The sequence below is a fragment of the Aristolochia californica genome, unplaced genomic scaffold (genome assembly GCF_029961685.1).
Source record: "Aristolochia californica isolate CCGP_79_NKW_82.1479 unplaced genomic scaffold, dmAriCali1.0.hap1 SCAF_13, whole genome shotgun sequence".
Lineage (NCBI taxonomy): Eukaryota > Viridiplantae > Streptophyta > Magnoliopsida > Piperales > Aristolochiaceae > Aristolochia > Aristolochia californica.
The window spans coordinates 1,711,948-1,739,496 of NW_027181804.1; the positions used below are offsets into that span (position 1 = coordinate 1,711,948).

At 38.5% G+C, this 27,549-nt stretch overlaps 2 protein-coding genes across 2 annotated transcripts; one reads left to right on the plus strand and one right to left on the minus strand.

Moving 5' to 3' along the window:
- Positions 1 to 9,204: 9,204 nt before the first annotated feature.
- LOC137948138 (sulfate transporter 3.1-like) lies at positions 9,205 to 14,219 on the plus strand. The gene is made up of 11 exons (XM_068794100.1): positions 9,205 to 9,677; positions 9,787 to 9,994; positions 10,426 to 10,597; positions 10,828 to 10,893; positions 11,825 to 11,938; positions 12,030 to 12,146; positions 12,590 to 12,716; positions 12,835 to 13,121; positions 13,225 to 13,501; positions 13,600 to 13,676; positions 13,796 to 14,219. Exons 1-11 carry the CDS (start codon positions 9,335 to 9,337, stop codon positions 13,967 to 13,969), a joined length of 1,962 nt encoding a protein of 653 aa, XP_068650201.1. The 5' UTR covers positions 9,205 to 9,334; the 3' UTR covers positions 13,970 to 14,219.
- Positions 14,220 to 16,335: 2,116 nt separating this feature from the next.
- On the minus strand, positions 16,336 to 27,549 carry LOC137948541 (U-box domain-containing protein 70). The gene is made up of 8 exons (XM_068794625.1): positions 27,357 to 27,549; positions 24,945 to 25,038; positions 24,755 to 24,805; positions 24,491 to 24,664; positions 21,941 to 22,120; positions 20,304 to 20,423; positions 17,121 to 17,254; positions 16,336 to 16,723 (listed from the first exon to the last, which is right to left on the minus strand). The coding sequence occupies exons 1-8, from the start codon at positions 27,503 to 27,505 to the stop codon at positions 16,648 to 16,650; spliced, it is 978 nt and encodes a 325-aa protein (XP_068650726.1). The 5' UTR covers positions 27,506 to 27,549; the 3' UTR covers positions 16,336 to 16,647.

Here is a 27,549-nt window from a genome sequence, read left to right on the forward strand (position 1 = left end):
TAGATGCTCCTTGGGACGATGATACTAGTCAAGATAATAAAAAACCCATATATTACACAGTTACAACTTCTCTTTTTTTTTATGAGAAATGCCCGCAATTACAACTTCTTTTATCTTTTGATGGGCTTATTCTACAAACAACCATCCAAAAAGAAAATCCAAAAGGATATCATCTCCTGTCAGCCTTTTGAGCTGAGGCCTTCATGCAGGCATCTTTCCAGACCTTTGAAGACAAATACAAATGCAATGAAAACCTCAAGTAAGGAAAGGACAGAAAGCTTCGATTAGCACAATGCATGATTTGCCTGCCATTCATCTTTCATGGATGCCCATACTTGGATGTCCCCTTCATGAATGAAGCTCCAGTTGCAGTTGCTGGACTGTTCATACTTTAATTTGATTCCTCCCCCTCTTCTGTTAAATCTTTTTCTTTCGTTTCCTTTCTTTTCTGTTTTTTCATATCCTTTATTTTTTAGTTTAATTATCATGGCCATCTTTTCCGTGTCTGTGTTCTCAGCTCAGCACTCATAAGGAAGAAGAAAACCCCATGACTTCTAAATCTCTGTGAATCTGACATGTTTGATTCGTGCTCATCTTGAGCTTGTCCTCATCTACTCCTTCCTTTTCATCTCTGTTCTTCCTTCTTCTGAAAAAGTACTACAGCAGTGCAGTCTGAAAAAAACGCACTCGTGAGTTCCTGAGATTGTTTCGGTACGACTTACAGTCCTTCAAGAGCAACCTCAGGAGCACAAAACATGAACTTCTTTTTCGTTTCCTTTTTTTTTTTTTTCATATCCTTTATTTTTTAGTTTAATTATCATGGCCATCTTTTCCGTGTCTGTGTTCTCAGCTCAGCACTCATAAGGAAGAAGAAAACCCCATGACTTCTAAATCTCTGTGAATCTGACATGTTTGATTCGTGCCCATCTTGAGCTTGTCCTCATCTACTCCTTCCTTTTCATCTCTGTTCTTCCTTCTTCTGAAAAAAGTACTACAGCAGTGCAGTCTGAAAAAAACGCACTCGTGAGTTCCTGAGACTGTTTCGGTACGACTTACAGTCCTTCAAGAGCAACCTCAGGAGCACAAAACATGAACTTCTTTTTCGTTTAAAAGAAAGAGGAGGAGGAACAAAATGGTCAAACGATCAAAAAATTTAGTCATTCTCTTTCATTCTTCTCTTTTCAAGTGATCCTATTAGTTTGCCATTTGGTGTAGTTATTGTGTTCTAAATGGCTCCTTTCGCCTGTTTCATATTCCATAGTTTAGAGTTTTGTTTCTCAGTAATGGTGTTTCATATTCCTATTCGTCTTTTTATAAAATAAAAATCAATGTAAAAAGACAAACGGACTTAAGGATGTAATGGTCTGCATCAATGGATCATTTGCAGACTCTCCACATCTCTGCAAAAGGGGAGAGAGAGGGGGTGGCCATGATAGGCAGCAGCAAAGAAGAGCCAAGGATTGGATCAACAAACTAAAGAAAAAAAAACAGGAAGAGATGGGGAAGAAGAGGAAGAATAGAAGATTGAATAGGAGAAAGAAAGAAAGAAAGAGCATCACAAAAGCAAAGGAAAAAGCATCCACTACAAAGAAGCTGCAATGAGATTGAAGGAAGCATCACATCAACAACTGTCCACTCTTTCCTTCAACTCTTCCTCATAGATTCTCAATCCTCTGAGTCACCATTTGGGTTCGATCCCAGTGGACCCGCCACCCATAATAGCCCGGGGATCATGTGAAAAAGCATTCAAAGTTTTTCACCTAGTGGTTCTGGTCCGAGTAGTCTGCTTCTAGTGGTGGTCCTCTGGATCCAAGAGAAGGATCTCCTATTCCACCACCGACCACAGGCCTACCTGATCCGATGTGGGAAGAGCTGTGTTATTGTATCAAACCAAGCAGATTCAACTCTGCCAGATTTTTTATTTCCTTTTAAAAAGAGTTTGCTTCAAGAAGAGGCAATTTCAACCAGGCCAGACCCACCACCAGAAAGGGTTTTTCCAGAATGAATTCGGCCATTCGAAGTGTCACATACTAGTATACGGCCATTAATGCAGCTCAGGAACAAGGCTCTGGTCTCAGGAAGTATAAAGCATTGCCTGGAGACCACTGCATAACTGAAATTGTTTTAGAAAAATAACAACAAACAGTATCTTAGCCATTACAGAAAAGCATCTCTTCCACCAAATTCATTAAGCATATCCAGACACCATTTCAGGGGTTCTTTTGCCCCTCTCTCTCTCTCCAGACACGCGCCATGGTTCTCTAAATATATGGTTTCTTAACTTCAAACCAATTTTCCCCTTGATGCTACAGCCATCTCTATATCTTTAATTTTTGCATTCATGTGGGACTAGTATACCAGATGCATACTGTCGGGGCAATCTTCTGGTACCATAACCACCAAAGAATGAACAGTAACATCTGCAGTTCAACAGTTGACTTCCTCATAGAGACAAGACTTGTCCAGTCCACTCTCTGTAAAGCACCTGCCATCTTCCACCTACAACTAAGGAAGGGAACCCACATCCAGATAACTGGAAACCTAAAAAGTAACGAAACAGAACTTGTGGTCACATATTCCCTCAGGAAAAGTGTCTAAAGTTTGCTGGTCCAATCTCTGTTTATGTAATACCTACATTTCTGGTTTGCAACAGGAGAACCCTACAAAGAACAAGTGGGTAGCATAAGCAATCAACATTTCTCATTCTCTCTGTCCTAGTTAAATTTTGTGGTTATTTGGAGTCTGTATCTGTGGTCAGACAACTCCATCTGGGATTCAGTATCAACTCACCTTTCAGTATGGCCCTTCTCCTTTATTACTTCTCCTGGTATGGAATGCCCCCACCTACCCAATTCCACTCTACAAGTGATGCAAAAAACAGTTCCTCCATATTTGTTTGCTGCTACATGCCAGTGCGATCATTGCACAAACACCTAGAAGACAATGGTCAGGTAGAATCTACTGCCAGAGCTATTAAGCATGAGCTTAAGTCAAGGTAAACAGCTCCACCTGAAGAAAGAAATGCATAGTAGTTACATTATTATGTTTCATTCAACCACTCAGAACTGTCTGCTGTAAAGATGATTCGCTCACAACCAATCGGGAAACAACAATGGAGGCTTCACTCATATTGTCTTCCATCTTTTACCATATTACAGGCTAGTCAGCATTTATAATGCTCTGCGAGCCAATGGATACATGCATGAGGACATGATGAACTCCCCCCATTGGCCTTCACCAGAAAAGCGGTTGACTATATGCCAATTATCAAAATTATGCAGCTTTTACTCACAGTTGATGAACCAATGATGGTCAACCTTGTTATCACATAAAATTCGATTCCATTTTTATCCAAGAAAACGATAACTTGATTTGGTGCACAAGAAGGTCAATTGAATTCATCAATGGTGGATCTTCCGCCATTTATCTTGAATCATGGGCAACGTCACATCTATTAAGGATCAGATAAAATAAAATAAAAAATCGCATCCATCAAGGACCTTCATCATGTTATCTTTTGATTTAACATAAATACTTCAGAAATTATCCGTTCCACAATTAGCCTGGGAGGATGGCTCCAACAGCTTCTGTTTTCTTAGAACTGAACTCAGCCTCTGCATCACATAATCTTCAGTAAATAATGTAAGCAGCACGATACTCTAAAACACAACCATACGTGTTAGCAACTCCTTAGAGACGGATTTGCAGAATTTTGAAACCAGGAAACATATTTCCCCAGGGAATGCTGATACAGGACATAAAAAGCTGACAGCAGAACTAAATTATGAGACTACGCACATCCACTCAAGCTGATGAGCTTAGAACTGAGGAGTTGGTAGCTTCATTCTATGCCATTAAAGGAAAGAAAACACTGTGAATCCTGATCAACTAAGAGGATTAAAGAAATTCAAGCACTGAAACAACAAAAAGCAAAATGGGTACTTGACATGAGGATAATGGATATCCATTCCGATGGCAGAATTACTGAGACTTGTTTTACCATTTCTGTAACTGAAGCAATTCAGTCCTTTGTCCGGCTCTAGTTTTTAACCAATTTCATTACTTTGACAAAACCAATAAAAGAAGAAACGCTCACCCAGAAAGAGGTAATGATGCATCTTCCATAATCTAGAAAACCGGCTGAAGGCAGATGCATAGAATCAATCACTATTGGAGTCACTAACCAAGGAAAAACGAACAACGCAGTTAGAAGTCCACCAGATTATGATGTAGCCGCGAGCACGAAGGCAAGAGAACCCAAGAAAAGGCAAAAGGCTTGGGAGTCGCAGTCTATGCATGTGCCTCACACAGTGGAGAGCGTATCGGTACAGAAGGGGTTGGCTTCCTGGATTTCGGAGATGTCTCACCTTGTAAAAATACGAGATCTTTCTTATGAAGTGGGTTTTATTTTAGTAAACTGAAAATTCGAGATACTAAGCCTCTCACTCGCAGACAGACACGGTGAGACACCTACTCTGTGGACTATATTTATTAATTTTTAAGAGTTGCAGCCATGAGAGTTCTTATTCAAGGTAGACGGAACCTGCACAAGTAAGAGCTAGATTTCACTTAAATTAAGGTAAAGAGACTGTTTAAGAGACAATTGGAAAGCTGGGAATGGAATGTTTCACTTTCTTATCTGCATCCCCTCAAGGTGGATGGAACCTGCACAACCGACCATTGATTGAATGGAACCCATCAATGCCCCAAAAGTCAGATTTCCAGAACATCTATATCTAGTGCAGGTCGTTTGATCCCCCTTAAAAAAGGAAAGTTACTCGCTTAAAAGTCTAATGAATCTGTTTATTTTTTAGTAGAGTATCTAGTAAGGGTTTATCTAGTGAGGGTTTTAACTCTCTAGTCTCTCAACTATACCTCCTTTGGGGAGTCAGAAATCCAATTTCCGTTTTCTTCTTGGAAAGCTCATCATTTCGACCTCCCAAGAGTCAAACTTGTTCATCCGCCTCCTCCTCGCAGCTTCTTCGGACCCTACCCGACCCTAGAAGGCGTCCTCTCTCCACTGTCACCCACGTGTACATCATCCTTCACTCAGCTTCCATTTGGCAGGTCTCGCAACAATCGTAAATGGGTCTTCGTTCTTCCCCTCAATCATGTGTTTTGACAGGGTACCGATCGAGAGTTTTCCTCCCAACAGACTTAACTTGATTGATAGGCTGATTTTTTATGTGTAAAATTGTCGAGTTGGAGATGAATGGGAACAGATTCGGTGGCGCGGTGAAATGTGATCGCGATTTTCGTCTGTAATTATGGATGGGTGAGAAGATTTCGTTTCCTTAAAGCCAGGAAAGATGAGAGTAAGTTGGTAACTGAGTCATGTCTGTGTCATTGGATTGAAACGATGACAATGGAAGAGGTGATATCACAAGAAGGCGTATCTGAAAACGTCATTGACGACGCTGGTAATGTTATAAAATTGTTAATAAAGATTCATTTAACTGTCAATCCATGATGTACAGCAAATCTGCAGCCATTGAAATTCTTTACATTCTCTAGTCATCAGAGCGCACTCTGAGCAGAAGCAACATGTACACAACGTATCAAAATCTCTCGTCTGAAACACCCAGAAACACAACGCAGCCCCACCCTGTGAATATAAAAACGAAGAAATCCAAAATTTGGAAAAGGGTAAAGATGGAGAATTTAAGTACCCAGATGGATACTGGGGGTAGCGGGAGGAAAACGCAGGAGACCTTCAGAACAAGAAAAAGATGGGAATCAAGAAATCACCTTTCTTTTCTGCTGAAAAGGAAGAAAAAGGAAAAACCGAAGTGGAAGGGCGGAGGCTTTTCTACCTGCCATTGATGACTGCTCCTGAAAGTCGGCATACTTGACTACACAAAATAAAAAGGCAAAGCAATGACGTTTCTCCACATATACGTCTCCATGATCTTGGTCTTCCGACTCTTCCAACTTAACCCTATTAGTGATTCTCCGTTTCTTGATCTTTTTTTTGTTTCTGTAATCTTTTCCTGGTTAAAAGTATCAAACTGGTTCGGTAGAGATAGAGGGGAATCTTCATGAGCTGGCGCAATCCTTCCTTTGAGTAGAAAAGGGAAGATGCTCCGAGGTAGAGAGAAGTGACTGTGGTGATAATGAAAGGTAGGGATGATCAACCCCTCCACTGTTACACCAATGGTGGATTCCTAATACTATGATAACAGATCCTAATACTATTGCATTAAGAATTTCGATTTATAAAGCAAAAAAGAGTCAAAGTGAGTAGATAGATTAGAAGCTAAGTGGTTGAAAATGGTTTCTAGATCTTGTGGAAACATGGAGACCAACTTGATAATGTCTTGAAAGCTAGAAGATGACAAGAAAAAAGATCAGTTTAGTTGTTATCCTTTGTCTGATAAGTGTCACGAGAGTTCAAACCCAACTGGATCTCTCAAATTTCAATCAAAGAGAGTTTTTTTGTTTTTCTCTTCGTCCTGTCGAGTTTTAGTTGTTTTCTTGTGTTGCTAGGTGTCAATAAAAAAATGTTTTCTCCTCAGCATTTCAATCATTCTTCAAGTAATATATTTTAAGCTGCAAGCAAGGAACAAGAAGACACATTTGATTCCTTTCGGGGAAGTTGGGAGTGGTGGTGGTGGGTCTTCAAATTATCATCCTCCCTTTAAATATATTAAAAATATATATCAGTTATTGTATTGAGATTCTATACTTTAATACCATGTGTTGATACATTTTTTACATATCCATGTCATATAAAATATATATTTAAATAAATTAAAAAAATAAAATTTTAATACTTAAGTAAATAGTAACATATGGGATCTCATGTGTTAGATAAAATAGATTTTCGTAGATATATGCTAAAAATATACGTAAACTTGAGATCATGTTTATTTATGAACTATGTACTGTGATAATCAAGTCGGTTTTTTTGAGTTTGAAAACTAGAATTAGGGTAAATAAAAGAAAATCGCCAAAAAATATCATAAATTTGGGTCAACTCAACTGAATCATAGGTCAATCCAAAGCTGTTATTATAATATTCGTGCAATTTATCCGATTTTTAGGGTAAAGGGGATTGATTCATGGAAAGGATACTCACTAGGTTGTTTACAATGACTTTGATCCATGGTGGTGTGTGTACCCCCACTAATGCAAGTTGTCTAATACAAATGAATTAGATATCTAATATGGATATTTGATCAGGCCACCTTTTGAGCTCTTTCCTCCCATGCTTTCTCTCTTTCTCATGTAAACTTATGGAGAGATTGGTGTTACTTAAATATTAAGCAAATAATAGTGTATAAGACTATGTTGAATCATATATTTGCATGGATTTTCAATGGAAATTCAATTTTTAATTATAAAATATGGTTATACTCAATTTTAAAAAACAAACGCTATCGCATGAAGTGCACTATGTAATTTATTTATTTATTTATATATATTTCAAGGTTACAATCTAAATGAAGTGTTTTTGCATTTTAACTTTATTATAATTATAAGTTTGTTCTTGTCGGGGTTTTTCCCACATACGAGAATACAATGCATGATTTTCGATATAGTAGAATACTGATTGTTGTCGACAGTGGTTCATTTGATGTCATATTTTTAGAATACAATGCATGATTTTATATTACATTTTTATGTAAAAAATGTTACCACTTGTAATAAAAAAAGTGACCCTATTAACTTATTTGTAGCACCCTTGTTAGTTCAAAATCATTTGTGATTTCACCTTTGTTATAGTGAAGTAACATAACAAAATCCATTTTGTATTAATATTACTCATTAACATAGGAAAAATATAATATAAATGTATAATATACAATAATCCATTGTGACTTGGGCCTACGAGGTCTTGCAGAGGTATACGTGTATAATTAATATTAAAAAAATTCAAAAAAAATTTCAAACAACCCATTAAAAAAATTATGCCAAGGGGCCAATTTGTAATAATTTTAAATTATTAAAATGAAACGGGCCAACCTGTAGTCAGGTACAAATCTATGCCAGGGCCCCCAAGGGATCCTCACACACAATAATTTACTCCACATGAGGGGTCATAGGCCCGTGTGTACACCTACTCTTAGAGCGTGGACACGTACACTTTAAAAGAGTGTACTTCCGAGGAGTGTCTACTGCGGAATATTTTAGTAGGCAACGCTCGTGTCAAATTGTCGAGCGTGCGGGTTTGGACCACAAGCGGCGACCTGAAGTCGGCGCTAAAAACACGTGTGGTGAGCGTCAACGGCAGGCGTCAACACGTTAAAGTTTCCAGGTGCTCGATGACGTTACGAAACGGTGTCGTTACTCGTTATCCGTTCCGTTTCTCTTTATCTCTCTCTCTCTCGTTCGCTCCTCCGTTTGACCGAACGCGTCGGGTTTCCAAATCGGCGATTACTCGGCGTCTAGGACCGGCGGCAAAATTGGGCATTTTAATTGATTGATTCGATCAATCAGTTTTATTTATTAATTATTAATTATATATTTTTACATGGTTATTAGTAAACACGTGTCTAAATTTCTTTTTTTGGGACTTAAAATTACACATTGATGGTGAAAAGGGGAGGAGAGGGCAGACATAAATGAACCCTTCGTGGTCCATGAAAGAGACCAACTCCTAAACCTTGAATCATCTCATCCAGGTCATAATAGTTAATATTATTTTAAATATATATATATATATATTAATTTTAACCCAATAATTTTTTCCCATCTTATACTTTAAAACCCTTATAAAATTTATTTTAAAATTAAATTATCATCTTGTGCTTCAAATGGGACTTGTTGCAACAAATTATGTGAGATATGTTTTTTATTTATTGGGAGAGAAAAATATTTTAAATTCCGAAAAGATGTAAATCGCCGATCATTTAGGGAAAACATCGGCCACGCTCGTGATGGCTGAAAATACGCGTCCCGCAAGACCCACCACGTGGCGTGCCGACAATTTTCTACACTCCATCCGCAACTATCCATGTGGCATTTTCTACTGAACTATCTGCCTAGCTCACTGGGCCCACTCCCTAGAGATAAATACGTGAACCACCGTAACTGCTCCTGCAGCCTGCCCCCTCGGTCTACCCAAATTTCTGAGTCCCCTGTGAAAGCCACGTGTGAGAATCTCAAGCGTGTATCTGTTCAGTTGGACCCATCGCGCACTATCGTCGCCCTTATAAGATCGCTTTCCTTCCCTCCTTCCCTCAACCAGCTCCGGCTTCTCTCTTGAGAAAATCTTCTGCTTCGGCCTTCTCATCCATCTTCCCACGCCGGAGATTTATATACCCTTTCCGCCACTGCATTTGGCTCTTCCGGTTTGCCGGCTCGAGTGTGACGTTTTCTGTTCTGCGGTGAAATGGGTAACGCCGACTTGGTGTTCCCGGCGGGAACGGGAAACGTCGAAGGGGTGCACCGGGCAGCGGTGCCGCCACCGCAGCCGTTTTTTAAGTCCTTGAAGTCTAAAATGAAGGAAACTTTCTTTCCTGATGACCCTTTCCGGCAGTTCAAGAACCAGCCAGCCTCCAGGAAAGTCGTCCTGTGGTTGCAATACTTCCTCCCCTTCCTCGAATGGGCTCCGCGTTACATGTTCAGTGACTTCAAGTCCGATCTCGTGAGCGGAATCACCATTGCCAGCCTCGCCATCCCTCAAGGAATCAGCTACGCTAAGCTCGCCAACCTCCCTCCCATCCTTGGACTATGTAAGTAGCTCTTGTTGTTCGTCGGCGTTAGAGCAGTTGGGAAACGCTGGATCACTTTCGAGGAAATTCAATGGAGTATCCATTTGCTGATTTTTCTTTCTCAATGCAGATTCGAGTTTTGTGCCGCCTTTGGTCTATGCTATGATGGGAAGCTCGAAAGATTTGGCAGTGGGAACAGTTGCAGTCGCTTCTCTCCTTATCGCTTCCATGCTGGGAAAAGAAGTGTCTCCTGTTGAGAATCCTTCGCTCTATTTACACCTTGCTTTCACAGCAACTTTCTTCGCCGGTGTCTTTCAAGCTGCCTTGGGTTTCTTAAGGTTAGTGGTTGAACAATAGCAGGAGAAAACTTCCTTCTGAACCGTGATCTTTTTACTTTTCTTCTCTCTTCAGCAATTTCGTTTGATTGGGCTCTTGTAATGAAGTTCACAGCGTAAGGAAAGCAAGAAAAAAAACTCATTTTTTTTTAGTTTTCCGCCACTTTGAAGAAACTTTTGTCGGATTAGAGGAAGAAATGAGAGAGGAGAGAGAGAAAGAGGGGGGAGGAGACAGACGGACTGGTTGGTTTGCTTTCTTCTTCGAGTGGAGTTTCAGAGACTATAAATTATCCATTTAATACTTTTACCAGTTCTGGGTCCTCCATTTTTGTCACCCTTAAGAAAATTTGATTGTTATAGAGAGCTTTACAGTAATCTACGGTTTGTTTACTTCTATACTGAATCTCAACGAGTTGTTTATATATTAATTGCAGGCTCGGTTTTATAGTGGATTTTCTGTCACATGCAACGATAGTGGGTTTCATGGCCGGAGCAGCTACAGTCGTTTGTCTGCAACAGCTAAAAGGAATGCTTGGCTTGCAACATTTCACCTCTGAGACCGATATCGTCTCCGTCATGCGTTCGGTTTTCAGCCAAACGCATCAGGTTGCTCTCTCTCTTTTCAGCTCATGACCCACAGGCAGATGCAACCACTACGATTGCTCAAACCTAAAAAGTTCCCTACCTTTTCTTCTTCTGCAAATTATTTAATTTTTTTTTATGAAAAGGCAGTTCCTGGCAAATGAAATTGGATTCTACCATGGTAACTTTCATTGAATTGACGGCAGAGATCCACATAAATACGTTTACTCACATATTACTTGGTCTTGATGCAGTGGAGATGGGAGAGTGCCGTGCTGGGCTGTGGATTCCTCTTCTTCCTCCTCCTCACACGATACTTTGTAAGTAAAAAACACTTTTGGACTGCCGCGGCAACTATTACTTTGAAAAATGAGATTAGGAATTTACAGAAAAAAAACAAAACAAGGTGAGTGGACATGGACCGACATAATTTGACTCTTCCTCTGCCAAGAACTAAATGATTGGTGGCGTCTTGCCCGTAGTTTTGCCGCAGAGACGATACAGTATAGCTCATCCTCTCCTGTCATTTTGTTTTTGTTGCTGTTGCTGCTGATAAAGCGCTATCCACAGACGCTTGTTTTTTTTTTCAAGAAAAGAACGAAAAATAGAAACAGATTCATCCTCCTTTCACAGACCCTCTCCAGATTAAAAAGAGAGAGCAAAACATCTTAGAAGATACCCTTTTCGATTTTTATTCTTCCTCTTTCTTTTACAGCAAAATTATTACTGAGAAATTTACTCCGAAACTAATTTACAGTAGAATAGAATAAAATAAGACGATGAGTTGTTCTTCTTTCTCCCTTCTTCTTAAACTAACACAGTTTTTCGATTCTTAAGATTAAGATAATACGAGATGGGGATTGAGAAGATCGATCGGTTAGCTGCATCATTAAATAATAATCCTCACGACGCAAGAATCACACCAAAAACTACTTGTTCAAGTAAAATAATTCGACGGGTTGTTGTGCTGTCTTCCTTTACCCAAACGAGATCAATTCCAAAACCCAACACTAATCATCTGTTTACGATTTGACAAAAAGTCAAAATATAAAAATGGATCGAGAATAGTTAATTTGCATCTGCTTTGCCTACGAATTGTTCCTCTGTTTCTTCCGCAGTGGATGCCAAAATTCTCAATCTCAATCCGTCATTCTTTTCTGCAGCATTTAAGAAGCAAACCGTATTTATTGTCGAATTACTTTTTTTGCTTCGCCTGACGATGTGATTTTTGTATTCTGGGTGGTACGGCAGAGCAAGAGACGGCCAAAGCTTTTCTGGATTTCTGCGGCTGCTCCTCTCACGTCGGTCGTATTAGGAAGCCTCCTCGTCTATCTAACCCATGCCGAGAAGCACGGCGTTCAAGTGGTAAGCACGTAATTCCATCTACGCTACGCATTGCCATATTACTTCAAAAGACAATTTCTCTAATTTTTTATGATTGTTCTTTATTATGCAGATTGGTTACCTTAAGAAAGGGCTAAATCCCCCATCAGCCAACCACCTGGTGTTCACTTCTCCATACATGATGACAGCGCTCAAGACCGGGATCATCACTGGCGTCATCGCTCTCGCAGTAAGTTCCATCAATCACCGCCGTCCCATCTGCACTTATCTAACTTAGAATAAGCTTCACGTCAGTCACCCCAAGGAAGGAGGAAGAACGAAAAAGGGAAAATCATACTCTGATTCATCGGTTCATGTTTCGAAGGAATCTAGCTAGGGTTAGGAATATGCTACCTTTCCCTTTTGTGCATTTCACGACTCTTTTCATCACATGGTCGGTGATTCTTTAGAAAACCAAAGTTCTCCCGTTGTAGAATTTTTCCTCACATGATCTGTCTTGCGTATCGAATTCTCAACTGGGTAGTTTGGTGGTTCAGATTTTTCTGTCCTTTGTTCTTCCTGATTCAAACCTAATATGACACGATAACACATTAGATTTGAAGAGTCTTTGGGATTCCCGAATTGGCCTTTAAGGGGTCTTCCATTTTCTAACCAGTGGTAATTTCTTTGCAGGAAGGAATTGCAGTTGGGAGAAGCTTCGCCATGTTCAAAAACTACCACATCGATGGCAACAAAGAGATGATTGCCTTCGGAATGATGAACATGGCTGGCTCCTGCACCTCTTGCTACTTGACTACAGGTAGGAGATGACTCAGACAGACATTTTCCTACAGTGTTCGGCGCAGAAGCATGGGTGCGGGTGATCCTTTAATTCGTATTGAATTCACCCTGTTTTTTTTTTCTTTTTATCGAAACAGGGCCTTTTTCGCGGTCGGCCGTGAACTTCAACGCCGGCTGCAAGACGGCGGTGTCCAACATTGTGATGGCGACGGCAGTGATGATCACGTTGCTGTTCCTGACCCCATTGTTCCACTACACTCCCCTGGTGGTGCTATCCTCCATCATAATTTCTGCCATGCTAGGGCTGTTAGACTACGACGCTGCCCTTCACCTCTGGAAGATTGACAAGGTCGACTTCTGCGTGTGCATCGGAGCTTACGCTGGCGTCGTCTTTGGAAGTGTGGAAATCGGCCTGGTCATTGCGGTAGGTCACCCCTGCCACCCCACGCGCAGTTCCACTTCTCAGAGTCTTTTCGTCGAACAGTTTGGAGTGCACAGTACTTACCGGACTCTTTTCTGAGACGCAGGTTTCGATTTCGATGCTGAGATTGCTGTTGTTCGTGGCAAGGCCGAGGACATTTGTGCTTGGAAACATCCGGGACTCTAGTATATACAGAAGCAAAGATCAGTACCCAGATGCAAACAATGTCCCCGGCATTCTCATTCTCCAAATCGATGCACCCATCTACTTCGCCAACGCAAGCTACCTCAGAGAAAGGATCTCTAGATGGATCGTCGAGGAAGAAGACAGATTAAAAGTTTCTGGGGAGACAAGCTTGCAGTACGTGATCCTCGACATGAGTGGTAAATCATCTCTCTCTTCCTCTCTTTCTATATGTACATAACACATCGTTTCGCAGTCATTTCTGATATTCGATTTCCTGCAACGTCCTGCATTGCAGCGGTGGCGAGCATTGATACGAGTGGGATTAGCATGCTTGAAGAGGTGAAGAAGAACATCGACCGAGCAGGCCTCAAGGTACGTAAAACCGAGCTGCTTCGCCCTGTTTAAAATTTCCATGCACGCTCATGCAATGCGTCGTCTGGGATTTCTGTCTCTGAATTCCTTCTCTCCCTTTCTGGAAACGAAACGAACAGCTTGCATTGGCGAACCCAGGCAGCGAGGTGATGAAGAAGCTGGACAGAGCCAAGTTCATCGAGCAGATCGGGCAGGAATGGATCTACTTAACAGTGGGAGAAGCGGTCATAGCCTGCAATTTCATGCTTCATACATGCAAACCAGGGAGTAGTGAGACGTCTAACATGGTGTGAGCAGAGCCCTGAAGGCTGATCAGAGATCATCTGATGTAAAGAGATGAACCTCTGAATCCGACCATGGAGAATGTGCCACGTGGCTTTTTTTTTTTTTTTTTTAAATTGTAGCAAAAAGAGTCTTGTAAGACCAAAGGGTAAGGCAAGGCCCTCCTCACAAAGTTTGAAGAGTGGCGGCTTTTTTTTCCCCATATTTGTATCTTGTAGAAAATATAAATATATAAATAATGAAATTTAGAATTTCATTGGATGGATCCTTTTGACAACCTACTTGGTATGTGTGCAATGGGAAAATATCTAATTTTGACTAGGTCAAAATATTGACTTGCCATGTTGGACGGTCAAGGAGCCACTTCAGTCGAGTCCGCTGATGTGGCGCAAGAAAATTGTAAGAAAATGAGTAAAAAAAGAAGAAAATTGGGAAGAATAGGGCTGATGTGGCATTGGCATGGTGCCATGCTGCTTGTCAATGTTGACATAACAAAATTGACTGTCCAATGTGGTGATTTGACCAATCAAAGTTGAGTATTTTCTTAATTAAGTTTATAAACTAGGTATTTTATTAAATTAATTATTTTAAATTGATTATTTTAAAAAACATCCCAACATTATATTTAGTGTGTCTGTGTGTACGTGTGTGTGATCACGTTCAACCTCTTGAAAAGTGGGTTTCATAGTTCAGATAGGAGTTTTAGTCGTGTTAGGATTAGTTTTCTATTTTAAGCGAGTTTTAATTATGGTGTGCTTGAGATTAAGGAATGCTAGAATAATTATGTAAGACAAAACATGCTTATAAATATGTATAAAACATGTGTGGTGTGAATCATATACAAGATATATAATTAGATGTGGGACACATGTGTGGGACATGTCCTTTATTTTTTCAACCACCCTAAGTGGAATGGTACATATGTTGGACAAGGTCAAGTGGACTAGCAAAAACACCCACATGTGTCCCATATTTAGCTGTGAATTATTGAAGCTATTAGCTGTGATTTTTTCTTTTCTTTTGAGTGAGCAATTTGCATAATTGAACTCAAACCAGCCAACCAGACATTATTTTCCAATATTTTTAAATGTTCATAACATACTTTTTGTTGGGACACTCAACATGGGTTGGTCTCTTGAACCCTACCCCAACCCACATGAAAGAGCTCTCTATTTAGGGTACCTATCCCCTTATGGGGTCCTCTCCTCTCTTGTACCAAAAATAAAGTTCATACCCTAAGTTGAGATTTTCTATAATAAAGTATCCTCATAAGAGAGGAGACAAAACAATAAGCTTACATTAAACACGTGTAGCAATCTTCCTCACAAGGCAATTTTGACTGATGAAATAAAAGGGATGGCAGCCATTTTTCCTGAATTGAGGCATGAGGTCCACTTGTATGTGACTTAAGAGCTGAAAGGGGAATAGTTGGTTGGTTGGTGTAGTCTTTTTGTTAGAGGTGGTCAACAAGGGCAAGTAAGGAAGGACATTTGGACTGGTATTGATAGGCATACCTAACTTCTTGGCATATCTATTTTTAAGTTGAGAGAGATAAAAATCATCTTTCCCTCAAACTAGCTATGTGATGGACTTTTATTTTTGTCAATTTTTTCCTTAGTTCTTAAGGAGTTTGTTTAATTTGGATTTTGCAATTTTATTATAAGATGCCATGTACAAGAGGTAGATATGCTTTGAATTTTTATTTTTCGCTTTTTCTTTAATTCGTAATAAGTCTGCTTCAATATAAATTTCAAATCTTATTATATGATGCCATGTGCATATAGAGGTAGCAATTGGTTGGGTTCGGTCGAGTTCGATTACGTTTGGGTTCGCCCGATTAAAAGAAAAAAATTCAAACAAATATATTATAAGATTAATTGGGGACAAAAGAAAGAAAATTTATTCAGATAATTTTTTTTATTTCCCTTAATTCTCCAAATAGAATCACAAATAAGAGAGAAATAATTTTTTTTATATACAAACAATGTTAATTAATGATATAACTAATAACACTAATTTTGTAGAACAAGGTTTAGGTTTGATTTAGGTATGAGTCTCTTATTCAAACCCAACCTAATTAGATGATGTCAATGCTTCTAACCCTTGCCCAACTTGGTTATTATTTTCTTGGTAATACATATTTAATTTTAATTTTATATTTTAATCTCATTCTCTTCACTTGTAATGGTATATAGTATTGTTTCATATATGGGGAAAAAAATAAGATTTACATAAATAAAAGCCTTAACTTAATTATTCAAATAATATGGTATAAACCCTAATTTAAAGACCTCCACCATAAGAATTGTTACACATAGAAACACTTCAACATTTTTAAACTCAAACCCTTTTTAATTAATTAAAATTAAATTCGACGTCAAATAAAAAAACTTTAAAAAAATCAAGAACTACACAGTTTCTCTTGATCACAACATTTTGGAAGGAAGCAAGTAATCATACAGGGAAAAATCTCAGTTACAATCCAAGACTCACTTGGAAAACCACTATCAGGGCTGTGTTTCTGTTCGATTGAAGCGTTTTGGCACCAAGGTATGCTGCTGAGGCTGAAGCAGAATCAAAAACACCTTAGCCCTGGAACACTGTTACAGGATCAAAGGGCTTTCCTGTTGAGGTTTAAAGACTTTCCACGTCCAAGATGGAATCAAACTAAACTGATGAAGCACAGCAACTAAGGATTGTTAAGAGATTCTCTGAAGATACGAGGAACCACCTCATGGGCAGTCACATCTAGAACTTCCGGATCCCTGGAACAATAGGTAAAGTGTTAATTATGTTAATCATGCTTTGCACGAAGTCACAATCATGATTTTTGGATCTATAGTACTACAATGTAAGATCAAGTAAACACCTGAAGCAGCTAATATGCTCGTTCTCTTTTACATGAAACAGATTTCAGAGTTTCGGTGGTTTTTCATGTTTCCGTCACCAGAAAATACATTGTCCACTTACAGACAACTGAGTATGGTTCCATGAAAAAGAAAGTCCAGCACATTAAGGATCACAGCAACTTGATGCTTTTTGCGCTAGCATCTAGTTGCATCAGATATGGAGTAGCTTACCAGTGGGTAGCAAGAAAAAAGGTGATATGTATTGATCTACAAGACGTCAGGTTGATCAGAGAAAGAGGAAAAAGAGACTTACCGACAAACTAGTCGTCCCTTTTCTGTTGAACTAGCAACAAACCATAATTTACGCAAGACAGGTGACTCAAACTGAACAAAGAACCCATCAATTTGCCCATGTTTCCACTTCCTTGATCCTTGCCCTTTCCAGACCTGCAAAAGCATTCATATAGGAGAGATTACATAAGAGTCACATGGCATTGACATTGCCATTCTAAAAGTACCAGGCAGCTTCAGACAACTGCATCACATTAGGGTTGAAAAGTACACAAAGATAACAGCTGGCATATTTTCCTTCCGGCTCTACCTCCCAATGGATATGAGGATGGCCAGGGAACTGGGACAGTTCAGCGCTGCCTAGGTTAGAAAGAGTACTAGTAAAGGATTTTTTCCCATCTGGAAAGAACCCAGCCAAACTATATAACTATAACAAGTATATAATAGCTATGGTAAATATGTTACTTCTATGTTGTCATGTTCATTACATAGCATGCATTAGCTTTCAGTAAATCACACAGAAAAATATATTTATACTTCCATACACGACAAAGGTAAAGAAGCACAATGGATAGGGTATGATCCATCAAAAGTAAATATTGAAAAACCTGAAAGGTTGATCACCTATATCTGACAGTTTTTTTTCTTTTTGAAAGTGACTGACTGGAAAAAAGTACTTTTACTTCCCTACATGACATGGGTAAAAAAGCACAATGGTGTATGTCCTTTTTTTTTTTAAAAAAGATGTATTAATAAAACGAGAAAAATTACAAAATTTGAGGGAACAAGTCCCTTACAACCAATGATTGTAGGGTAACTCCTTGCTTGGCAAGCACATCTACTGCCGAATTTGCGGATCTCGGAATGTGAATCCAAATACAAGATACAATTGAGGTAATTTCTAAAATCCCCGAAAGATATCCCAATGCCGCCACGGGGGTGGGGATGCACACTCACACCATCCAATAAGCACTTTTGAGTCTTCTTCGATATGAAGAGGACCGCTGCATTTGTCTCTGAAAATGCAGAGACTGGAGGAGTCAGATATGCCTAGAGAGCCGGCATATGAGAAAAGCTGATTACCGGAATGGTCTGAAATAACTCCTCTGAAACCAGAGATCCCAGGATTACCAAGAGACGAGCCATCAAAATTTAACTTAAGGTAACCTGGTTCAGGAGGAGTCCATTCTTGCAAAACCGAGACCTTTATCCCAAAGTGCATCATAGCCAAATTTCTCCAGTTTTCACGGATAAGGGTGCCTAACAAAGAGGCGAAAGATTTCTTAGTCAGAAGCCAAGTAGATATATGACCCACCACTCGGTCCGCAACCCAATCTACAGATTCGCTTTTTGCATCAATTCTTCTTCGATTACGCTCATTCCAAAGCCCCCATGGGATGAAACTAACACAAGCAGAGAGCATCATTTTTTCGAGGCCAGGCAGAAGGGTACCAGTGAGCGACTTACTGAACGAGAGTAGATCAGCCGCCATACAGAATTGTAACCCCAACTTACTAAGAATGGAAGTCCACACCTTCAAAGAGAATATACATTGAAGCAGAATGTGGCTTGTGGTTTCAGCTTCAGAGTTCAATGGCGTATGTCCTTATGCAACATAACACCACCATTTGATGCCTCCATCCTGGATAGGGTATTATCCATCAAAATTAAATATTGAACAACCTGAAAAGTTGATCACCTATACCTGACAGTTTATTTTTTATTTTTTTTATAATAATGAAAATGAGGATTCCATTAAGAAAGCTCCTGGGGGAGAAAATAGATGCAAGAAAAGGAAAAAGGAAAACAACAAAGCAGGGCCCTGCAAAAAATGATGCCAAGGCCATGTCAGATTGGGAATGAGGTTCGTGCTATCAGGAGACCACTTCCCAAGCTAACGTGTTGGCCAAGCTGTGAGCACATCTTGGAGTGTGCTACAAAGATACATTATAACTCTACATAAATACTTATGTTCATTGAAATACATTAAAAATGTCTAAGGGGTGATTTCTTCCTATAGGTTCCCTTCCACAAGTGGGGGGGCTGAGAATGTTCCCACGAAGAGTTGAATATCCTGTAATAAAGCCCTCAACTTCACCATTATAGCATCTCCAAGATGAAAAGGAGCACAGCAAACAAGACGGATATTACTTGAAGAGTCTCTAATCACACCACCCCCTCCAGCCAGACCCAGGTTACCCCATGAGCTACCATCAAAGTTTAGCTTTAGCCAACCTTCAAGAAAAGGAGCCTATGTGACAAGATTGGGAATGGAATGATTTGATACGTTGATTATTACTTTCCAATTTCTTCTAATCAGGGCACTTGGGAGATGGGAGGCGTCATCAAATTAGCTTGCCCAGAAAAGCACACAATGGATTGTAGCTTCAATAATGCCTCCTACAACAGACTTTTGCTTACCTTCAAAAGTCCGAGGTTTCTTTCATTCTAAATATTCCAAACGATTGCTGCAACGGATAGCATCCAAATAATTTTCCCCAAGCGAATAGACCAATTGCTCCAAGAGGGGCTGACAAGAGGAGAGGAGGCAAAATTACAAATCAAACTAGAAGAGAAAAGCATTCCATACCTGCCCAGTGATTGGGCAGTGAAGGAAGAGGTGGTCTACCATCTCCAGCTACCCACCACAGAGTTTGCAAGTTTGGTCTTCTATGTGCATCCTCTCCTACAAAGTTGGTCTAAGGTAAGGAATCTATCTTTGGCCACACACCATGGGAAGTGATCTGACTCCTGGAAGGGCAGGGATCTTCTAGATAATGGCCTTGGGAACCTTTTGCTGCAAGTCATATCCACTCAGAAAAGCATACTGGAAGGTGACCATGTAGCCCTGAAGCATCTCGATTCAAGACCATCATATCATCTCCCAAGCATATAAGGTAAAGAGTTCTCGACGACTGATATGTTTATTTAGATTTTTTATTTTTTTAGATCATTGATGACATCTTTGATGCTGATTTACATTGCAACCCAGAACAGCGTCCAATTGAAGAAACAAGCCCACATGCACAAAAACACAAATAACTCATAGGCACACACACACAAAAAAAAAAAAAAAAAAAAAACATTCCATACTTTAAAGGATGACCTTTTAATATACAAAAGATATATGTTCATTTCAAAAGAGATACATGATTGCTAACCATGAGAAGAGAATTATGTGATCACTGTGTGGGTAGATAGATACCTGTGGATAAGAAATACTGCTCTTGGATACAACTAAACAGGCCGCCCAAGCGAAAGATTCCTCGGCATATTGTCTCAAGAATGAGAAACAACTGCTATGTGTATGGGGTGATTCAAATGCCTATGGAGGAAAGATAAACGATTAGAGGATCATGTTACCTGTAGGTACCAATTTTGAACTTCGACGAAATTTACAGCAGAGAATCTAAAAGCTCATAAAAGAAATTGGAAAACTCAACCAAATGAACGTGTGATCACCACCATAAGTGTAATATCCTAGATCGCATTAGATATATACTAAAAGTGAGTTTTTGTCACTATACCCCAAATTCTATCGTTTTTGTCCGCACCTAAATGGTACTAAAAATACAATAAAGCTACACAAAGTGCAAGGAATTTTTAGCCCATTACATAAGGAGCCACTGAGGATAAGTAAATCTTTTAAAATTGCACCATTTGATTATTTCTCAACTCCTTGGAATTATGTATATCACATGAGTCATTTGAAATTTGAGGCTCATGAAAAGTTTGAAAAAAGCACTCTAAACAAATGTTTAAAACTTGTTGTATATGTAACCTTGAAAGAAATTACTTTTTATGTATTGATAACAAGAGCTTGTCTCATATTTATAGCACATCCATAACATAATAAGAGCCAATAAAAGTATCAGAGCAAATTCAATTGCTACTAACAAGTTTGAGTACACTTCAGAACAGGTGCTAGTCCTCCTAGTTAAGAACTTCAAGGGATGAGTGGATGGGGTATAATGGCAGCATGAAAATGTAAGGGAGAGGGGAGGTGTTCTTTATATGAGGTACTTGGGTTCAAGTCACGAGGGTGAGGGATATATTTGTGTGCGCGCGCATCCAACCATTATTATAAAACAAAATAAAATCAACAATAAAATATATATAAAAAAATAGGAAACTGTGTTATCAGAATATTCTTTTGTGTGAAGAATATTTTTCCTTTTTTAGACATCACTCAAAAACATTCACGAGTATGGAGCAATCATGCAAGATGCAACCCGATGCTGGTTATGCCTAGACCAACATGATTTAGCCATGTTAAGCTGTGGAATGATCTCATAAATAGGGATATATTAGTTAATAAAAAAAACACTTATAAATAGTTGTACGAGATAAGAAAGCTAAAATTGGTAAAATTTAAAGGTGAAAAATTAGATTTTACAAAAACAATAGAAAAGCTAGTCAAACGTAAAGAGAGAGAGCCTGCATGAAGGAATAAAAGAGATATTATATGTAGGGTGTTTAAAGCACCAAGCAAAGAAAACCACATAAAAAGGAGGTATCTAAGAGAAAGGACATGCACAAGTTTTTAAGCTTTCTAACAGCAGCCAATTTGCAGATTATGCTTTTAAATTAACAATTGAGAATGCCATACTTTATAAAAACCTAAGGCAATATTACAAACAAAATTGAAGAAATTTGAAAGCAAATGAATCAAAAAAATGAATAAGGCTCCGGACACTGGCTCAATGGTCACATGAAGGGTTTTTTAGTGTGAGGTCTTTGGTTCAAGTCTCACCAGGGGTGTCTGTTTGTGTTTTTAATCAACATTCAGAAAATAAAATAAAATAAAATAAAAGAGAGAGAAAAGACGAAGAATGTCAGTACCTTGTCAATGTTAACAACTGGTGCATACTTGTCAGCCAGTGTTTTCTCCTTATCGAGGAGGAAATTGACCTTTGCATCCAGTTTTCCAGTTTCATGCCATCCTTTTATAGCTGCCTCCATGATCTGAACAATGAAATCAAAGACACTTTGCCCAAGCTCTTCATTTCCTAGTTTATCACTCTGCAAGTGAGAAGAATAGGTCAAACCAAGCAGTAGAGTAGATAACCACATATTCAATCTGCATCACATGAACAACGTGAGGCACTTGCCACTCACTTTTTTTCTTTTTGTGTTATGCAATCAAATTTGGCATGTATTTGGTCAGATACTCTCATAGTCCTACTCTAGACTTACACCACTACTATCAAATGTGAAATGCTTCTATCAGTTACACGAGTATGACTAGGACATACACTAGTATGACTAGCTCAAACATAAACATTTTTTTACAAGAAACCTAAGCATTTAACCCCCACTTCAGAACACCTAAAAGCCAATCAGACCAGTAGGTTCAGCTCTGAACCATGTGACTTTTGAAGCAAATGAGCTAGTTGCAGCCTGGAGAAAAGGAAAGAATTGTTTCTTCAATTTTGTTTCTCGATATCTTATTTAAATTAAGACAATTGGATTACCTGGTCAGGGTGTGGGACAATTGTCAGGTTGGTGTTTAACAGACTGATTGAGATCCAAAAATCAACTAATTAGCAGATCCAAACAATTAAACAACATGGCTCTACCCATTGACAAGATGTCTCAAATAAACATAGATTCCCCACTCCCCTGCACCCAAACATAAAAACGTCCTCAATTTGAGGCTTAAAACTTGGACAAGAAAGTAGAGAATTTTTTTTATTTTATTCTTAAGGTTGAAACATAACCTCTTCAACAAATGTATAAAACTAGTCTTAGTAGATAGCAATTCAGCCAAAATTTGGCAATTTGATGAGAACATAATTCTCTTGCAGAAGGTTGGCTAAAATTGAATTTTAATATGAGCTCAAATAGAAAATTCAGGCCTTGCAGGGGGTGAGAAGTCCTTTGATCAGGTTCTATGGGTATATTCTGCTCCTTTTAGGATTTGTGGGTCTACTGAATGGAACAATGAGCTTTTCTTTGTGGCATGAGAAGTTTCAGGATGAATTATGACTCTCCTGTCGTTATTGAGAGGGAGCTGTCAAGTAGCGTTTAGCTGGTTTTCAGTTGATCAATCTCCTTTTTTTGGCTTTGGTCAATGTATGATGAGGTCATGGTGATTTCTGACAGTTTGCAATTGGAATGGAATTCTTTGGCTAGATTGGGTGTATCTCTCATGCATCTTATTAAGAGTCATTCATACTCTATTGACTCGGGTTGATTTTTTTTTTAATATATTCCTTAATTTTTTATAGTTTGGGATGAGATACCTTTTGGTGGCTTCGCTTGTTGGTTCATCATATGCTTGTAACTTTTTGTAATTTTTTCTTTTATTTTTAATGCAATCTCTTCATCATTCACAAAAAAGATTAGAAGCAAGGTTGTGAAGGTGAAGAATACAAGTTCAACTTGTATACTGATTCAATTTGAAGTTTAGATGGTTGAACTAAGAGTGCTTGACTAACTTGGGTTGCATGAACAGTCTCATACTATGTGATATGATAAACATTGGTCTCTCACTAGCAACAATAGTAAGGGATTTCTAGTATGCACAATCTCCAAAGGGAAACCATATGTATAATAGATGATATGAGACAATCCATTAAAAAAAAAAAGATGATTTGAGACAATCCATTAAAAAAAAAAAAGATTATTTTAGACAATAGTTTCCATAACATCCAAATCCCAAGTTAACAATCTACCAGTAACTAGCCCTTGAGATGGGTTGTGTTTAGAAGGTCTGTGAACATCCCATCACTAGAAATGAGAGGCCCTATATTAAATTAATTGAACAAATATCTAAAATATGCAAATGAAATAGGCTGAGATACATGTTAAAGTTAAATTTAGGTCCAAACAAAAATGACTAGCCGAAAGTGGGAGAACTTTTCCAAACTAATAACTGCAGGAATTTTCTCGAGTTTAACTTATGTCAGATTATTCCCACTAACACAGCCTCCTCTCACATCCAGGCCTAAACAAATGAAAAACTAATTTAATGTGGAAAACATAAAAGGGGAACAAACTAAAACAAGGGTGGGCATCACGCCGAGACATCTCGCGTATTGAGCAAGATGTTTTACATTTTTCAAAGGGTCAAGACAATATGCCCCCCCCCCCCCCCCCCCCCCCCCCCCCGTATAAAGAGGCGCTAGAGGAGGTGTCTCAACAGAGATGTTTCGGATTTCTAGCCACCTAAGATATCTTGAAAAACAAAGAAGCATACCCCTAAACTGAACAGGCACAAAATAGGCCCAACAGAACACACACCCTACTCTAATACTAAGTTAAAGTTGGGTCGATGTCAGTCCCAAAATGACTAGCCAAAGTTAAATGGCCTTTTTCCCAACTAATTGAACCATAAGATTTTCCTAACTTTAACCTATGCGGGATTACTCCAACTAACAATGTACTTACTAGTTCTGATTTCATGGGACCCAAATACTTTTTCATATCAATGTTGGACCGAATATTCTCCACTTCTTGTACTCGCTTTTTCTCCTTCGCTAATTGTGTGAGCCTCTTGATTTTCCTAGATACCTCAGTACTTTGTGGGTTATGCTGCAATGCTGCTTGAAAAGCAGCTATAGCCTGCATTTGATGGAAAGATGTGAAATGGTCAATAGCTAAGCAATGGCTTTGAGAAAATCTTAAAAAAATAAAGAATACAAAGTCACCTACATCATCATATCTTTCCATTGCCTCTAGCACACACCCTTTCCTGAAATAACCCTACAAATCATGTAGACAGTCAAAAAATTGTCCTTCGCGCTTTAAACAAAAGGAAGACCAAGTTCTAAATACCACTAAAGCAAGGGGATAGTGATACCATTGAATGAAGAGTAAAAAATAGTAGTACACAAAAATCAACCTTTTCCCACTGAGGATTCAATGTGATTGTCATCTCTGCATCAGCTAGTGCTTTATTGAGTTTAACCAAATGCAAAAAAGCTGCAGACCGGTTGCTGTGGATTAAATAGAATAAGGAAAGGAAGTCTTAGAAACATGTAAAATGGGACCTCAAGAAAATGAAAGAAAGCATTGAAAGGCCAGTACAGTTTAAAAAGAGAATGCCTGAAAGGGAAAGGGTAGAAGATGGTTGTGCAATGTTAATCCCAACTCAAGAGGATGAATCTTATCTATAGAATTAACAGCTAACTATGTTATACTTCTTAAATTTGATTTTGGGTGTAGAAACCACAGGAAATCGATCCAAGCATGACTTTCTCACACAAAGCGACATTTCCACATTTTATAATCCTACCCTGATGTTTCACAAAATGAATGGTAAAACTAGGTCAAATACACATATTTGAAAGCCACAATAAGTGGACAGTCGAACTGCTTCTATATCGTTGATCCCCCCTTAATCATATGGCATCAGCACATAAGTCAACAAAAAAAATGACCAACATAAAAATCACATAATCAATCATCAAAGTATTGCTCTGTATGCAATACAATCCTAAGCGTATCAGATATCTGCTGAAAAAAATATTAAGAGTCTTTTTTGGAAAATCAAAAGTCTTATACTATCTTTTTTTTTAAAATGCAAAAGTCTTATACTATCACAAGAATTTGATTTCTTTTCTCAACACTGTCCCAAAATTCTTTATCTTTTGCTTTGGCTGAAAAAGAAGCAAGTTGTATTAGGAGGAAGAAAAGGGAATTATCAACCCAAAAAAAAGAAGAAGAAGAAGAAGAAGAGAGGAAGAGGTATGAATTATAATATCTCAAGTACTCCTTATATGTAATTTTATAACTGTATAGAGTCCAATTTCTTCCTTGAACCAAATTTTTTTTTCTCAATATTCTGAAGAAAGAAGTTAAACCAGGAAAACTTATAAAATCTCGAGTACTCCTTGAACCAAATTCTTTTATCTTCTCGATATTCTGATGAAAGAAGGTAAACCAGGAAAACATATAATATCTCGAGTAATCTTTTTTTGAAATGAATATCTCGAGTAATCTTAAATGGTTCCCAATAACATGACTCTTGTAACAGTGTTGTTGACCTTCCAGAAGTGTGACAACACTTCTATACATATTGCTAAGAGTAATACTTGCTACAGTTGATGAGACAAAAGACCTATGGCTAATTAACTAGTTTAATTAATCATACAAGGGTTGCTCACACCATTTTAAAGATTTCTATACCAAGTGAAGCTTGCATAAAACAGTATCATCTGAAAATAAAGAAATTTGTCACTTTTCTTCAAAATTACAAGAATAAGAATAGGCATATAGCTTTGAAGAGATTATGAACCTGTATTATCTGTCAGATGAAATCTAGTTTAGAATCCCATGAAATGCAAATTCCATGAAGGATTTGCTAAAAAGGAGGGAGTATGTAAATGGAATCCATATGTTTCTGATTTTTCTGTATAGAAGCATTCTGCTTTCCAAGATTTTTTCTTTTTTTTTTTTTAATTTTAAAAAGGGTTCTTTCTTCCCCTCTGTTCCAAGCTTTTGGCACTTTCTGATTCCACTCTTCTTCCTAATATGAAGTTCTTTTTCTCCTCAATTATGAACTTCCTAGGACAATATTCCAGTTTACAAATACAATAAAAGGGGAGAACATAATAGATGTAGAAACTTCAGAAGTTTCACAGGAGTTTTGAAAATTCCACCACAATGTATGTTGGCTACAGCAGTCCCAAAAAATGCTACAGTTATATTTCTCTGTTATGAAACCTTATCACACCAAAGGGGAGATTCTCAAACTCATACCACAGATTGAGATGTTGATGTATAGATAGCTTGATATATGCATCCAAAAACCGCCAAAGGCAAAGAACTCTTTGAGAATTCAAGTGACGAAAAAGCAAACATAACAGCAAAACTGAATCATTCCAAGTGCATTTTCGGCACATAACTGTTGCCACTCCATATTTCACAGAAAAACTTGCTTCTAAATGGCAATGATTATACTTTAGATGCTCTTATTTTCCTTTTCCTTTTTCTTTGTGTTTGTTTTGGAGAAAAAGGACTGTACTACATGAATCTAATGTTCCCCGGTAGCCTTTTCATAACAGTGCGCATTGCACTCCCTCGATAGAAAGAAACGACAAATGCGTGTGCTTTCACAATCAACATACAAGGAACCCCCTTCAGATTCCAACCCGTTATGTTTGGCGTCAACTTACAGCCTAAAACCACCTCCACTAACAGGCTGACCACCAAAACTATCGATCAAAAACCAAAGGAACTAAGTAATTACATGTCAAATCAAACATTCATTGTTCAGCAAGTACATATAAGTGGAAAAGGCGAGAACTTAGACCTGTACAGAGTGGGGTTTGATGAATCTTTCTTGATTGCTTGTGTGTAGACAGCAGCGGCCTTGAGAAAATTTCCCGCTTTGAAAAACTCGTTGCCCTGATCTTTTAGAGAAACCCCAGCATCTTCTTCCGACTTTGCAGTCTCTGCCATTTCCAAATTCTGTAATCAACCACTAGATCGGTTCTCTGCAGGCT